Here is a 14,036-nt window from a genome sequence, read left to right on the forward strand (position 1 = left end):
TTCTAGCTGTTCATTCACTTTTTATTTTCCTCAGACAATAAATTTTTTTAATGTTAGCTTTCTTCTTCCAACCCACAGAAGCATTAAGTGCTAACACAAGCAACATCCAACCTGTTGGGATTTCTCACACTGAATTTCCATCATTGTTTCTATTTGGGACATCCCTAACACTTTCCACTCTTGCCTGAAAGTCTGTATTCACAGATAAATCACAGGTGTGATCACCAACCTCCACATCTTGATGAGCTGAGGGTAGAGGGAAAATAGCCAATAGTCTCCTTTTTCTCAGGCCCCAAATAATTTTCCTATACCTACCAACCTCCCTTTTTTGCTTCTGATTTGCTTATGTTTGCTTTCATCTGCCTGGGCCTCCCACACTTGATAATCTTCAAACTCCCTTTTTGACATTTTAGACTTTGGCCCTTCATATATGTTCTCAGCATCCCTTTAACAGGGAGTTAAACCATATATGAAAGATACTAGTGTTCCCCTAAAGTAACATACTCTTCCCTTAGTACCTTAGTAAAAGAAAAAAGAATTCTCAAAAGACTAAGAATATGTCTATGGATTTCATTTTAAAAAATAGTGAATTAGGTCCCCTTAATATTCTTTCTGAAAAAATAACTGAATCTTAATAAGCAGTTATAGAAGCATCTAAGATTCTGGGAAAAAATGTGATTTATTGAGTTAATGTTGGTCAAGCAGAATGCAATTTGGGCATTTAAGTCAAAACTAATGAACTGTTTTTCCCTTGAATGCTTGTTGTGGAAACTTGTATACCCAGCATCCTCTATATCAAGCAACAGTAATACTTTCAACAAATCCATCCCCAAATCTATTTACATCAATAAAAACGCTCTCCCTTGGGGAGTCCTGCTAGTAGTTGCATAGTTTTACTAATGTGCTAAAAGCTACAGGTTTCTTTAAGAAGTTATTGCCAAAAGTGGTTATTTTCCTTTATTCCTGACTCTCAATTACAGCCATTTTTCAAGGCTAGCTCTAGTCTTAGATCTTGGCCAATGCAGGTTAACACTGGGCTATCCTGGTTCTGAGGTCCAAAAGTACCTAATCTATAATTCTTAATCACAGGCAATAAATAATACATACAGGAAAGCCCAGAAACATACAAGCACTACCATATATAGAGTCCAGGATGATACTGGCCTAGAGTAGGCAATAAACAGAGTAGGTAAGTAGGATGTTGACATCACAGGATTCAGCAACAGGAGGGGACTGTAGGGACTATAGTACTAGCACAAGTCTAAAGGTAACAGTGGTAGAACTCTAAGCAAGGAGCCAAAGAGGGAATCCTATAAGGGAGGGACAAAGACAGGAATGCAGTTGGAGTCAGTGGAAGGAAAGGGGATGGGAAGTAACAGACATTATCTCATTTAGTCCTCCCATCGATTTTACAAAGTTCATTGCCGTCCAACAACATCCTTAAGGTCAAGTGGGTAATAAATCCAATTGACCTGATCTGATCGAATCCACTACAACCCAGTTTTTATGCCTAGGGAATAAGGTAGAAGGTAGAGGCAAAATTGGACCAGCAGCAAGGGTGACATGCCACTGAGTGACAGGTCCAGAGTTCTTTAAATTCCCCTTGACAAGAAATAGGGCTAGTTCCATAAGTACAGGAAGAGAAGAGGGCACTCGAGCAATAAAGGTTGAAGAAAACTGAAGCAGGACGCTTAGATATTATTATTGGACCGCACCTGGATCTCTCGATGGCTTTGTAGGTTCATTTTTCATTATGGTAAAAAATACATAATATAAAATTTACAATTTTAACCATTTTTAGTGTGCAATTTAGTAGCATTAAGTACATTCACAATGTTATGCAATTATCAAGACTATCCTACAGGTTTTTTTTTTTTTAAACTGTTCTCTATTCTTCACTGAGCTTATTTATTAACACAGTCCTATGCACACAGAAAGTTCTCCAAAAATACATGGTTAATTTGTCCAGATACTATCATGTCCATGTGATGATAATGAGAGGATGTGGTTACTCTGCTTATGTTCCCAAGTCATTTGGTGCCTAAATGGAGCTTCTGTGAGTCCTGACCATGTGGTCATGAGAACTCAATCACCCCGGGAATAGTAATCAGTGGTTCTCCTTTGAGCTTTTGCCTAATACATTCTGTTCCATGTCCTCACACAGATTATTATAAATAGGACATTTGTATAGAACTATGGCCATAGCCAAAGCCTTCCTACACAAATCTTCCTTAGATTAGGGGTTAGGAGCTGCTTACGTAATCTAATCAGATATATAATTATTAAATGGCCACAAGCCCTCAATTTTCCTTTCATGTGCTCATCCCACTGGAAGGGAAATGTATTTGTCTGGAATGAGAAGAACTCTGTACATGTTTAGTTTGTTTCTTAAATCAACTATTATTGAGGTATAATTTACATACATTACAACTCACATTTTAATACAAATGTATTTGTATATACCATACATGTACAGATTTTACAAACTACATTCCATCAGAGAGTTAGAATAACTGAATAAATCTCGATTCTGAAACAACATATATTTCGGGATTCTTCTATCATTCCCTTTTAGATGCAAGTATATGGATAGATTATACAGACACCTAATCCAGAAACTTCAAGCATTTTGCTTCTAAGGAAAATGCTTTAAACAATTTACTGATGTTCAATTTTAGGCATTAGATTTCAAGAAAAAATACAAAAACTAGAAAACAAACAGATGAAGGGACTAGCATTGAAAAGCCTAGAAATCATATTCTAGAAGGAATATATTAAAGAATTAAGAGTCCTTAAAAGAAAAAAATATGATGAGGTTGGATAGGGTGAGGAAGGATAATGTTGGTCTCAAAAAATTGAAAAATTTTATATGGAAATATGACAAAACTTGTTCAGCATATGGCTCCAAGAGGGCAAAAGTACCAGAGGGAAGTTATTATAGGGCAGTGTTTATATAAGGAAGAACTTCTAAGAGGCAGAGTCTCCAAACGGAATGGCTGAAGTATAAAGTATCCCTGCACTGTAATTTTCAGAAAGAGGCAAAAAACCATCTATATGACAAGCTGGGGCAAGAACAGAAGAATTAGATTCGCTGGCCTCGTTAAGTCCTGTCCAATTCCAGTTCTGAGATTGTATAATCCAGGGACTTCTTATACTTGAAAGCCAGATATCAGGGAAACCATAATTCAAAGATGTAAAACCCCCAGATCATGGTTTGATCAAGAACAAAGAACTAAATCTAGACAGAAGCATGAGCAGACACAGGTTTGTTCCTGTATGTGCATACAGATACACACATATATCCAAAATTCCTATACTTCCTGGGAAGGAAACTAAGAATAATTTAGAAAAACAATGACAGAAAACCTATTCTGTCTTTCCCACCAAATCTACTTTGTTTCCTCATCTATGTTAACAATATGAGACTGGCTACCCCATTATGCAGAATAAAACCTTAATGTTTGACTCTTCCATCTTCCTCCAATTTCTACTAAGTCTACCCCAGAAATACCTCTCAGCTGTCCTGTACCTTTATACTTGTATTGCCATTGCTCTTAGTGAAACTCTTGCTTGATTCCTAACTAGTCATCCTGCCTATTATCACTCCCTTCCCCAAGCCATTATTCACACTAACAGTAATCTTTCTCAACCAGACTGGATCATATCACTCTAACCTGCTCAAAAATCTATATCGGCTCCTCAATGCCTACAAATTAAAATTCAAATTCTTTGGTATGGCCCTCAATTCCATCTCAATCAGGCACTCACACTCCTTATTTTGCTTGCCCATAGTATCTCATGCTTTGATTATACTGCAATACTTGTCATTCCTGAAAGGCCATACACTTCTCTACTCCATGTCTTTGTTCAGCTGTTTTCAAATGCACCCTTCCCCACTCCCATCTGTGGACATTTGACTCAGTTTTCAAGGCTCAAGCAAATGCTACCTATCTCATGAAGCTATTCTTAATGCTTCCACCTCACAATCCCTGCCTCCCTCCCTTGGAATTAAATGCTTGTGTTAGAGCTGATAATACTTCCCTTCATACCTCATTTTTGCATTTAATAATCATGCTTGAAATTTCAGTTTTGGGGATCCAAACTTACCTCCACCCACTATAAATCCTTAAAGGCAGAGAATAGGCCTCATTTATTTCTATAGCTAACCTTGTCAGACCCCTGGTGCCAAGGTTTAACACAGTACCTTTTATATAACAAATGCTTGATAAATGTTTATTAAATTGATCTGGAGGCTGAGGACTGTTAGACTTCTATCCATGGCTCAATACGTCTTAAAAATTGTAACTTCTATTAAAATTCTAATCAAAAGCATAGGAATTAATAAAAGCGTCTTATCCTATTAATCTAACATCTCTGAGCCAAAAACAATTATAATACTTACATTCACTAGGAGAGAGAAATCAGTGACCAGTTGGCTAAGTTCAATTAAGTCCTTAAAAAGAGAGAGAAGAAAAGGAAGTTACTTACTTTTATGCCTCTCAGCTACCAAAACGAAAATAATTTTTAACATACCGCTTCTAAGGTTTCCCATGATTCTGCAGCATTTTGATCTCGAGGAATTTCAGGCAACGCATATACCTGAGTCATGTTCTGAGGATCGGCTTCAGCCTCAGCAGTGTGAAATGTTCCTGGATGAACACAGCCTCATGTTTAGGGTTTATGTGCTTTGTTAGAAAGCAGATAGCATAAATCAATTTTGTAAAACAATTCCCATGTAAAATGCTAACTAACTGAATTCAGGCTAAAAGTAAATTGACTATTTTATAAAAAATAGATTTATCTGTGGGCAGATTGTTCCCAGGTTAAGAAATATTTTTTTCTTTAATTCTACAAAGTCATCTCAAAAAATGCCACCTACCCAATCTGAATAACTACAGCTCAATGTGGAAGCAGCACTGAAGGAAAACTCTTCTATGTGGCCAATATTCCACGTAGAGATACCCACTAGAAACAGGTTTCACACTTTCAATGTAAATCATTAACCTTTTCTTTGGGGATTTTAGTAATAAATACCAGATTCATAAGGTGTTAAAGGTAGGAAAGTGATGTGTTTTTTGCAATGAAAATCAGTCGTTTGGGGTAACAATAAATCTGACATCAAATGAACACCTCTTACCATGTGGATCTTTTCATACATATTGTCATCCTTCTTCTAAGAGTCATTTTTCTAGCCCATATCTCCATTGTTTCTGTTTCTTTTCTGAGTTTTAAAAAGTCATCAACCAGTAAAACTGCTATGATGATGAATTAATTTACACTCCAAACCCCACCTTCAAGTCTTTATTTCCTTGTATTGGTTTTACCATTCATTCATTAAACTAATATGGATCGAATGCCTACTAAATGCCTATCAGTACACTCAGGTCCTACAGACACAATAGTAAACCACAAAACAGCTCCAGAGAGTACAGTGGTTAAGAGCACGGGCCTAGTCAGAAAGACCTGGGTTAGAATCCTGGCTTGGCTAATGACTAGCTCTTTGACTCATTTTCCTCATTTTTTTTTTTTTAAGATTTTATTTATTTATTTGAAAGAGAGAGAGAATGAGAGAGAGCACATGAGAAGGGGGAGGGTCAGAGGGAGAAGCAGACTCCCTGCTGAGCAGGGAGCCCGATGCGGGACTCAATCCCGGGACTCCAGGATCATGACCTGAGCCAGAGGCAGTCGCTTAACCAACTGAGCCACCCAGGCGCCCTCCTCATTTTTAAAATAAGGTGAAAGGGGCACCTGGCTGGCTCAGTTGGAAGAGCATGTGACTCTTGTTCTTGGGGTCGTGAGTTCGAGCTCCACATTGGGTGTAGAGATTATTTAAATGAATAAATAAAAACTAAAAAAATAAGAATAGAACAAGGTGATAGGTATTTATTTTGCACTGTGCCTGGCTTAAATATTGAGTATAAGCGGCTTAATAGTTACTACTACAATAAATAGCCATTGCTACTGCAGCTATTATTAATGGAACTTACCATATTATGTACAATACATATTAACAGGCAAGTTCAGTATAGCCAGGTAAGAACTATGATATGAGTAAATATGGAACACTATGTGAGAACAGAAGAGAGGTATTTAACCAAGACTTGGGGAGGGGAGAGTAGTTGGAGGTTTTGAAGCAGAAGCCTGAGGATGAACAGAAATTACATAGGTGAACTGGGGCAAAGGTGGAGGGAAAAGCAGAGGGTATTCAGGTCAGAGAGAATAATATATGCATAGGTTTGGGAACTGAAAAAGAGTTCAACTGAAATACAGACTATGAAAGAGAAAAGCAAAAGTTTATATAAGTTTTGTCACTGGAAATCTAAGGTGACATTATTCATGGCATTGTAAACTATGCTAAAGAATTCTGTTTTTCTCATAAGATCAATATGGAACTATTAAAAGGAGTTGGAGACTACTGGGAAGCTGGAGGGTGCATAATCAGATTTCAGATTTAGAAAGGGAACCATAGCTGTAGTGTGAAGGATGAAGTTGAAAGGTAAAAAAAAAAAAAAAAAATTAGAGAGTGAAAAACCAGTTGGGAGGCTCTGCAGTATGTCCAATGCAAAATGATGGTCTGCTCTAGGACAGTGGCAGTGGAAATGTAATTCCTTTTGTCCCCCTTACTTCAAGCTCAAAATACCTATCACTTTAACATTATCTGATACCTATTATGTATTGGGTATCCAGAGATGAAAAATTTTTATGAGTAATACAAAGGAGATGTTCTCAAAGAACTTACATTCTAGAAGAGTCAGACATACATAGAGACAATCCTAAAACAGTAAGAGAGTGTAATAGTATTTAGATTAACAGATATAGATACAAACAATATTTTGTGGGCGTTCCAAGCTTGGGAAGGCAACTGACCCAGCTTGGTGTGATGTGCAGTTTATGAGACGGCTTCCTAAAAAAGGTGATCTTATGAGACAAAGAAAATGGGAATATAAATTCTACATAGAGAGACCAGCATAAAAAAGGCCCTCAAAGAAAAGATAAAGCTTAACGTAAAATCAGCAGGTTGGTCTTGCCAAAGGATAAAGTAAAAGACATAGAGTTACAAACACAGAACTTTATACATAGATTGTTAGGAGGGGCCTTACTGTAGACCAGTGAAAGACTCTGGACTATCTGGAAGAGAGTGGAGAGCTATTGAAGTGTTATATGCAAGGACATAACATAATGACGTGTGACACCTGATCTACTCCTAAAAGTCATAACTGTAAGTTCATCTTCTCAATTTCTTTTTCATCCTAGCCTATTTTATAAAACTGCATTGCTATTTTACTTTTGAAATCTATGAATGTTTTTACCTCTCAAGGAAAATAATCTGTTTGAAGTGTTTAGGAAGGGCATAGTCAGTTGACTAAAAAATATTTTGTAGGCTTATCAGAATTGATAGTGTTCTTTTAATTTTGAATTTTAACTTATCTGAATACATTTCCTTTGATCTTAAAGGAAGAGCAAAAACATCAGATAAAGTAAGTTTTACATGACAACATTATGGCAAGTATGAAGAGTTATTTACCCTATGTCCTAACTTATCACATAAAGACGCTTTCATTTTCACATCAATCAAGATAAATGAATTATTCTAAAACCATTCTTCCACTTAATATTTCTATTGTAATGAGAACTCCAACTCCTATTCCAACTTCTTTAATAGGATGATACTGAATAATGATATCTTTATCATTAACAGACCAAATGTAAAGCAGAACTTTATAATTACAATATCCACTCTAAGGATTTTTATAAGCCATAGTCTTTATCCTATTATAGAGGATTTAAATGAAGTATGCCAGGGTATATAACAAAATGAGGGGAGACTGTCATACATAAATTCTTTATCTAAAAAATGAAGAAGGGGTGGGAAATGTTTGGCATTTTAAGCAAACATAAAAGATTTCCCCTAGTAAAAAATAAGAAGTGTTTAAGTCATTTACGTCTCACTTGAAACCAAACTGCGTATGCATCTTAGTTCAAATAGAGTCTTAGAACAAAGAAATCTGTTCTATTGCATGGAAAATCCTGCTGTAAACTTACAACTCTGAACATCACTAATCAATTTGAGGCATAACTAACAATTAAGAAAGAAGCCCTTTAATTTCTACAACTTTCCATAATTCATTTATTCCAGCTTATATTAGAAATCACTATCTCAGTGAACATCCATTGACTTTGAACTTTTAGGAATTGCTACAGACATGATGAGGGAAAACAGAGACAGATTATAGCTGCGGGAAGGAAGGATGAAGAACTCACCCTGTGCACAGAAGTCAAATTGCTATTGTTTTATATGATGAAATCATCTAAGATAGTTCCATCCACATGCAAACAACTGCAAGGGGGCACGAAGAAAACATACATCACTTCCCACTGGTTTTCAAACTCCAGTTTTAAAACCTTATTATTGACTACAAGCTCAAACATGAAGATATTTTTAATTGAAACTAATAACACAGACATAAGACTTTTCCCTTCTCTCCATACATCCAAACATTCGTTCTTTGTCTTTCTCTCTGTGTTTCATGAAAGGCAATGATTCTACCAAGAATTAAAACACAACATATAAGAAATTTTCACTGAACTTCAGTATGTTAGGAAAAGTTTCATTATAAGTCTAAATTAATTCAAAGGCATTTCCTGAATTTTTCATGTTCTGACAGCTTAAAAATAGTGAAATTAATCTATTGATCATCTATACCAACCTATCTATCAAAATAAAATGACTTCTAAGTCATGGCTTAACTTAGCTGCAAAGGAGGATTTTTAAGAAAATTAAAACCAACAGAAAACATATCTTCTGAATAATATACAAAACTATCCACATGCTTCACAAACTGTTCACTATATGTATATATACCTGTGATAAAATCTGATATTTCATCAAATTCAATATGCGGTCTGAAGTTCCCAGCGGTTTTAAGATTGGATTCTTTTCTTTTGTGAATATTTGTTTAAAATGTAATAAGATTCTGTTCCTATTGCACTGGTGAACTGTATGTGCTGGATGGGGAGTAAGAAAGACAAAGATGGAGAGAAGCACTGATTCACTCTATATGACTTGATACACCTTTCTAAATACAAATCAAATTTGTAGGTTCATCACTTCTCTTGGTGGGAAGCAATATGCTAAAAATGAAAGTAGACACACAAGTGAGACAGAAGGGAGTTTCTCAGATCAAGCAAGATTGGCAAAGAAGATTTGCTTTAGGAACTCTCAGAATCTGGACAAAAGAAGCAGCAAAATCATCACAGCTTCCCCCTAAACTTAATAAGCTTCTTTTACTCGCCAGAGAACATAAAACGTCCTATTATACTTGTTTCTATCTGTAAGTGAAAAACTATTTTTGTATTTTGATCTCACTCATGGAAATGTGGCAACATTGCTCCTGAATCTCTGCTGATATTTCCAACCAATTTATTTAGAATCAGATTGAATTTTTAAGGGAAGAAATATTTTAAGGCACTTAACTTCTATGCAAATCAAACACATTTTTTCTGTATAGGCTGTCACTACTATAATGAGCATCTAAAGCAAAAACAAAGAAAAACCAGAAAGCACAGGATAAAAACATGTAGAATGACAGAAAAGAGTCCATAACTAGAAGACCACACATAGGGCGAACTCAATTCTTAGCTCGCAATTAAGGTCTTATGTGAATTAGTTGCTTTGTTTTCATTATTCTTTCCCATCCTCACAATTATTTGTTAATATTATTTCTGGAGTTTTAAGGCAACCTAGTAGAAACTCTCACATTTGGTGAAATACTCAGGTACTCGGTGAGACAGTTCATTTTAATTGCTTAATGTTGGCAATGGATTCAAAGTCAAAGCACCATTTCACCAGTACACCATTTGGAATTTGAAATTCTATACATTGTTTTAGGTGTAACTTACAATGATGTCTCAATCAAATCAGCACTAGCTACAGAGATTTAATCTTGTAGTTTCTCTCAGTGGCAAGTGATTAGGTCTTTAGCTAATTTGATGTTCCATGAATTGAGAAATTTGAGAATCAAGAGTTGGAAAATGAATTTCATCATTTCTTCTCCTTCATCCTCTGGCTCTACCTCAATCTTTTTCATGTTCTCTCTATACGTGCTTCCTCAAATTTTGATTACACACACACACACACACACACACACACGCACGCACACCAGCCAGATTTCTTCTCCTTCATCCTCTGGCTCTACCTCAATCTTTTTCATGTTCTCTCTATACGTGCTTCCTCAAATTTTGATTACACACACACACACACACACACACACACGCACGCACACCAGCCAGATTTCTTCTCCTTCATCCTCTGGCTCTACCTCAATCTTTTTCATGTTCTCTCTATACGTGCTTCCTCAAATTTTGATTACACACACACACACACACACACACACACACACACACACACACACACACACACACACACACACACACACACACACACACACACACACACACACACACACACACACACACACACACACACCAGCCAGCTTCCTACAGAGAAATTTAATTGCCAGCAAACTGCTCAATTGTCTTCTTCTAATAATCACCCAGTTCCTCTGATGATATATAAATCCAAGCTTGTTGAGCCCGAACAGTCCTACTAACAGAAACTCAAATAATGCAATAATAAAATGCAAACTAAAGCAAGTATTAGCATAGTATTATATTGTGAGAAACTCTCAGAACTCAAAATTTTTGTTTGCCAGGGAATTGCTGGTGATGGGCAATTCAAAACTAAATAGCAAGAGAGACTGATGTCAGCAACTCCAGAAAATCTAGCATATCTTCACTGCTGTTACCACCATCACAACTGTCACAGTATCTAGGTAATTAAGGTTGTCTAGGTGATTAAACATTGTCATAATGTCTAGGTGATTAAGCAGGACAGCTGCTTAATCACATGGAAGCCCAGTTTCTCTATACATGCACATAAAGTATCAGTTCACACTAAATGATATGAGCAGTATTTAGCCTCATCAATATGGTGGTGATAAATATTGTAAGAATAACGTAAACAGTAACTACAAACTATCAAAAAGCATTCTTCCCAAATACTCTTCAACCAAGGCGCTGAGTGCTAACATCTCCTTCTCCCCAAAACAACACTTTAGGTACTGCTTATCCACAGGGTGTAGTGAGTATAGTACATCTGAAATTACAAAATTGTCTCAAAAAGATATTTATTCATTCACAGTTATGAAACATTTATGTATGGTCCACTATGTGCCAAGCACTATGTACTATGTGCTAGGTACTAAGGATACAATAAAAGCAAGATTACCAAGAAACTATGGATGATGGCCTAAATGTTTCCTCCAATATTTTAATTTCAAATTCCCTATAAATTACTGGATCATTAACACTGAAAATATAAAGTTAAAAATAATCTGGTTTTGGAGACGGGATAGTACGGGAGCCTCCCACATAAATGAAAAGATGAAAACTGGGCAGGTATAACATCTCTCAGATTCTATTCTAATTTATAATTTATTTATACCCTACCTTTACCATTAAGATTTAAAGCATCTTGGAACATATGTAAAATATAACAAGATAGCATAAATTAAAAGAGAAACAAAAAAGGAAATATGAGGTGAGCAATTATAAAATAAAACCAGGACAGTTAAAAACTTTGGCTTTTGGTAGTTAAAAATATTCAGACGTAAGCATTCCAGTAAATAACTCAAGTAGGGAAATCTCATCAGTTTGGATTGGATATGCCCTCCAATACCCATAGGATTAAAAAAAGACCAATTGCTTTCAAGTCCTATTATGTATTACACCAGTAATTTTTTTTTCAGGGTTCCTTATAAAGGACTTATTATAATGCAATTAAAAATTATCAATTATATCCTTAAAAAAAAAATGACAAGTTTTGCTGGACTGTTTCTTTGAATATATATATATATATATATATTTTTTTTTTTAATGTTGTCAGTTAAATTCAGAAAAGTGAGCTGGTGGATCTAACATCCCCTATGAAAGAAAATCAGAATGCCAAAGAAAGAGGCATGCCTGATTAGGCTACTCCTGCAACCTGGACATGAAGGGGGTGTCCTCTGCAATCAAGGATGACATTCTCCCTAGGGAATATTATAACCTTTATTTTCAATACATAGACAAATAGGTACTTGAAGCTTGGAAGTTCCACTCTACACAGCATAGCTCAAAATTTTCATCCTACAAAACTTCTAGGGTGTGCGATTCTAGGCACTCTCAGGGTCCAAGAATTCAAAATACTGAAACAGAAGGTGATCCCTGGAAACTTATGTATCTGCAATAGCTATACAAGATGGTGAACTTTAATTAACTGCATTACTATGATCAAGAATGAGACTTTGTACGTTACCACCAACAGTCATGGATCTGGTCAAAGAAGGCTGTAATAAAGTTTCTTCATCATTAAATTGTTTCTTAAGCTCTTCTACAGATTCCAGATGGAGTTGAAGAAATTCTGCTGTTGCTGCTGATGCTTCTTCTTTAACAGGATCTATCATTCTTTTCAGAAGTACTAGGTCACCCTTTCGGACCTTCAAACAAAGTTTCTCCATTTCTCGGATATTGGAACGGAGTTGCTATAAAAGAAAAAAAATTCATTAAAACGTTAATATAAAATACCTTTATTTTCTGTTAATATAAAATACCTTTATTTTCAGAGGTAATCTGTGATTAATGGTCATGAACAGAGATGATTTCAAGTATTCTCTACAACAGAAGGTATATATAACATTTTTCTATTTTTCATGTCTCTAGCCAATCGAGCTTGAGACTCCTATCATTGAATTTATTTAGCATTTTTTCCTTCATTAAGTGTATTACAAAGGTAACAAATGCTCTTCATAATAAATCAAACACTGTAGAGCATTCAAGAAAAACTTAATGACTTCCCCCTTCACCAATCCAACCACCTCTTAACCCAGTCCCTTCCACACATTTCCCACTGCTCATACAAACATTAACATATATAGACTTTCCATCTTTTTACCAAAAAATGGACATTGTGCATAATAACCTATAATTTGTTATTCCTCACCCCAATAATATAATACTACTATCAGGGATATCCTTCTTGGTTAATGGGTGTACCATATTCCATGATACAGATGTAAAATTTATTCAATGACCCCTGAAAGTGATTAACAGTCATTCATGTTGTTTCCAAAACATAAGTCCTTGAATATATCCTAATATACTATAATAGTATATATTAGTATGATAGTATATACTATTATACCATATTTTGTAGAAATGATTCCCAAAAGTGAGAGTACTCAAAGGATCATGTGCATCTTATTTCAATAGCTATTATCAGTTTTTTTTTTAAATAAATGGGGCTTTTGGGTTTTTTTCCTTTTGTTTTAAAGATTTTATTTATTTATTTGAGAGAGAGAGAGTACATGGGGGGGAGGGTCAGAGAGAGAAGCAGAGTCCCCGCTGAACAGGGAGCCCGATGTGGGACTTGATCCCAGGACTCCAGGATCATGACCCCAGCTGAAGGTGATTGCCCAACCAACTGAGCTACCCAGGCGCCCCTCTTTTTTTATAATTTTTTTTTATGTTATGTTAGTCACCATACAGTACATCATTAGTTTTTGATGTAGTGATCCATGATTCATTGTTTGCATATAACATCCAGGGCTCCATGCAACACATGCCCTCCTTAATACTCATCACCGGGCTCACCCATCGCCCCCCCTCCCCTCCCCTCTAAAACCCTGTTTGATTCCTGGAGTCCATAGCCTCTCATGGTTCATCTCCCCCTCTGATTCCCCCGCCTTCATTTTTCCCTTCCTTCTCCTAACGTCCTCCATGCTATTCCTTATGTTCCACAAATAAGTGAAACCATATGGTAATTTTCTTTCTCTGTTTGACTTATTTCACTTAGCATAATCTCCTCCAGTCCCATCCATGTTGATGTAAAAGTTGGGTATTCATCCTTTCTGATGGCTGAGTAATATTCCATTGTATATATGGACCACATCTCCTTTAACCATTCATCTGTTGAAGGGCATCTCGGCTCCTTCCACAGT

General features: G+C 36.0%; 1 protein-coding gene across 5 annotated transcripts in view; it reads right to left on the reverse strand.

Moving 5' to 3' along the window:
• The window catches only part of STX17 (syntaxin 17), a 71,202-nt gene that overhangs the window by 16,785 nt on the left and 40,381 nt on the right, over positions 1-14,036 (reverse strand). For all 5 annotated transcript variants that reach the window (XM_027615345.2, XM_027615343.2, XM_027615346.2 and 2 more), the window contains exons 4-6: positions 12,356-12,581; positions 4,534-4,649; positions 4,403-4,453 (exon numbers count right to left, since the gene is read on the reverse strand). In XM_027615345.2, coding sequence (XP_027471146.1) covers positions 4,403-4,453; positions 4,534-4,649; positions 12,356-12,581 — 393 coding nt within the window. The remainder of the gene's footprint in view (positions 1-4,402; positions 4,454-4,533; positions 4,650-12,355; positions 12,582-14,036) is intronic.

The sequence above is a fragment of the Zalophus californianus genome, chromosome 13, assembly GCF_009762305.2.
Source record: "Zalophus californianus isolate mZalCal1 chromosome 13, mZalCal1.pri.v2, whole genome shotgun sequence".
NCBI lineage: Eukaryota > Metazoa > Chordata > Mammalia > Carnivora > Otariidae > Zalophus > Zalophus californianus.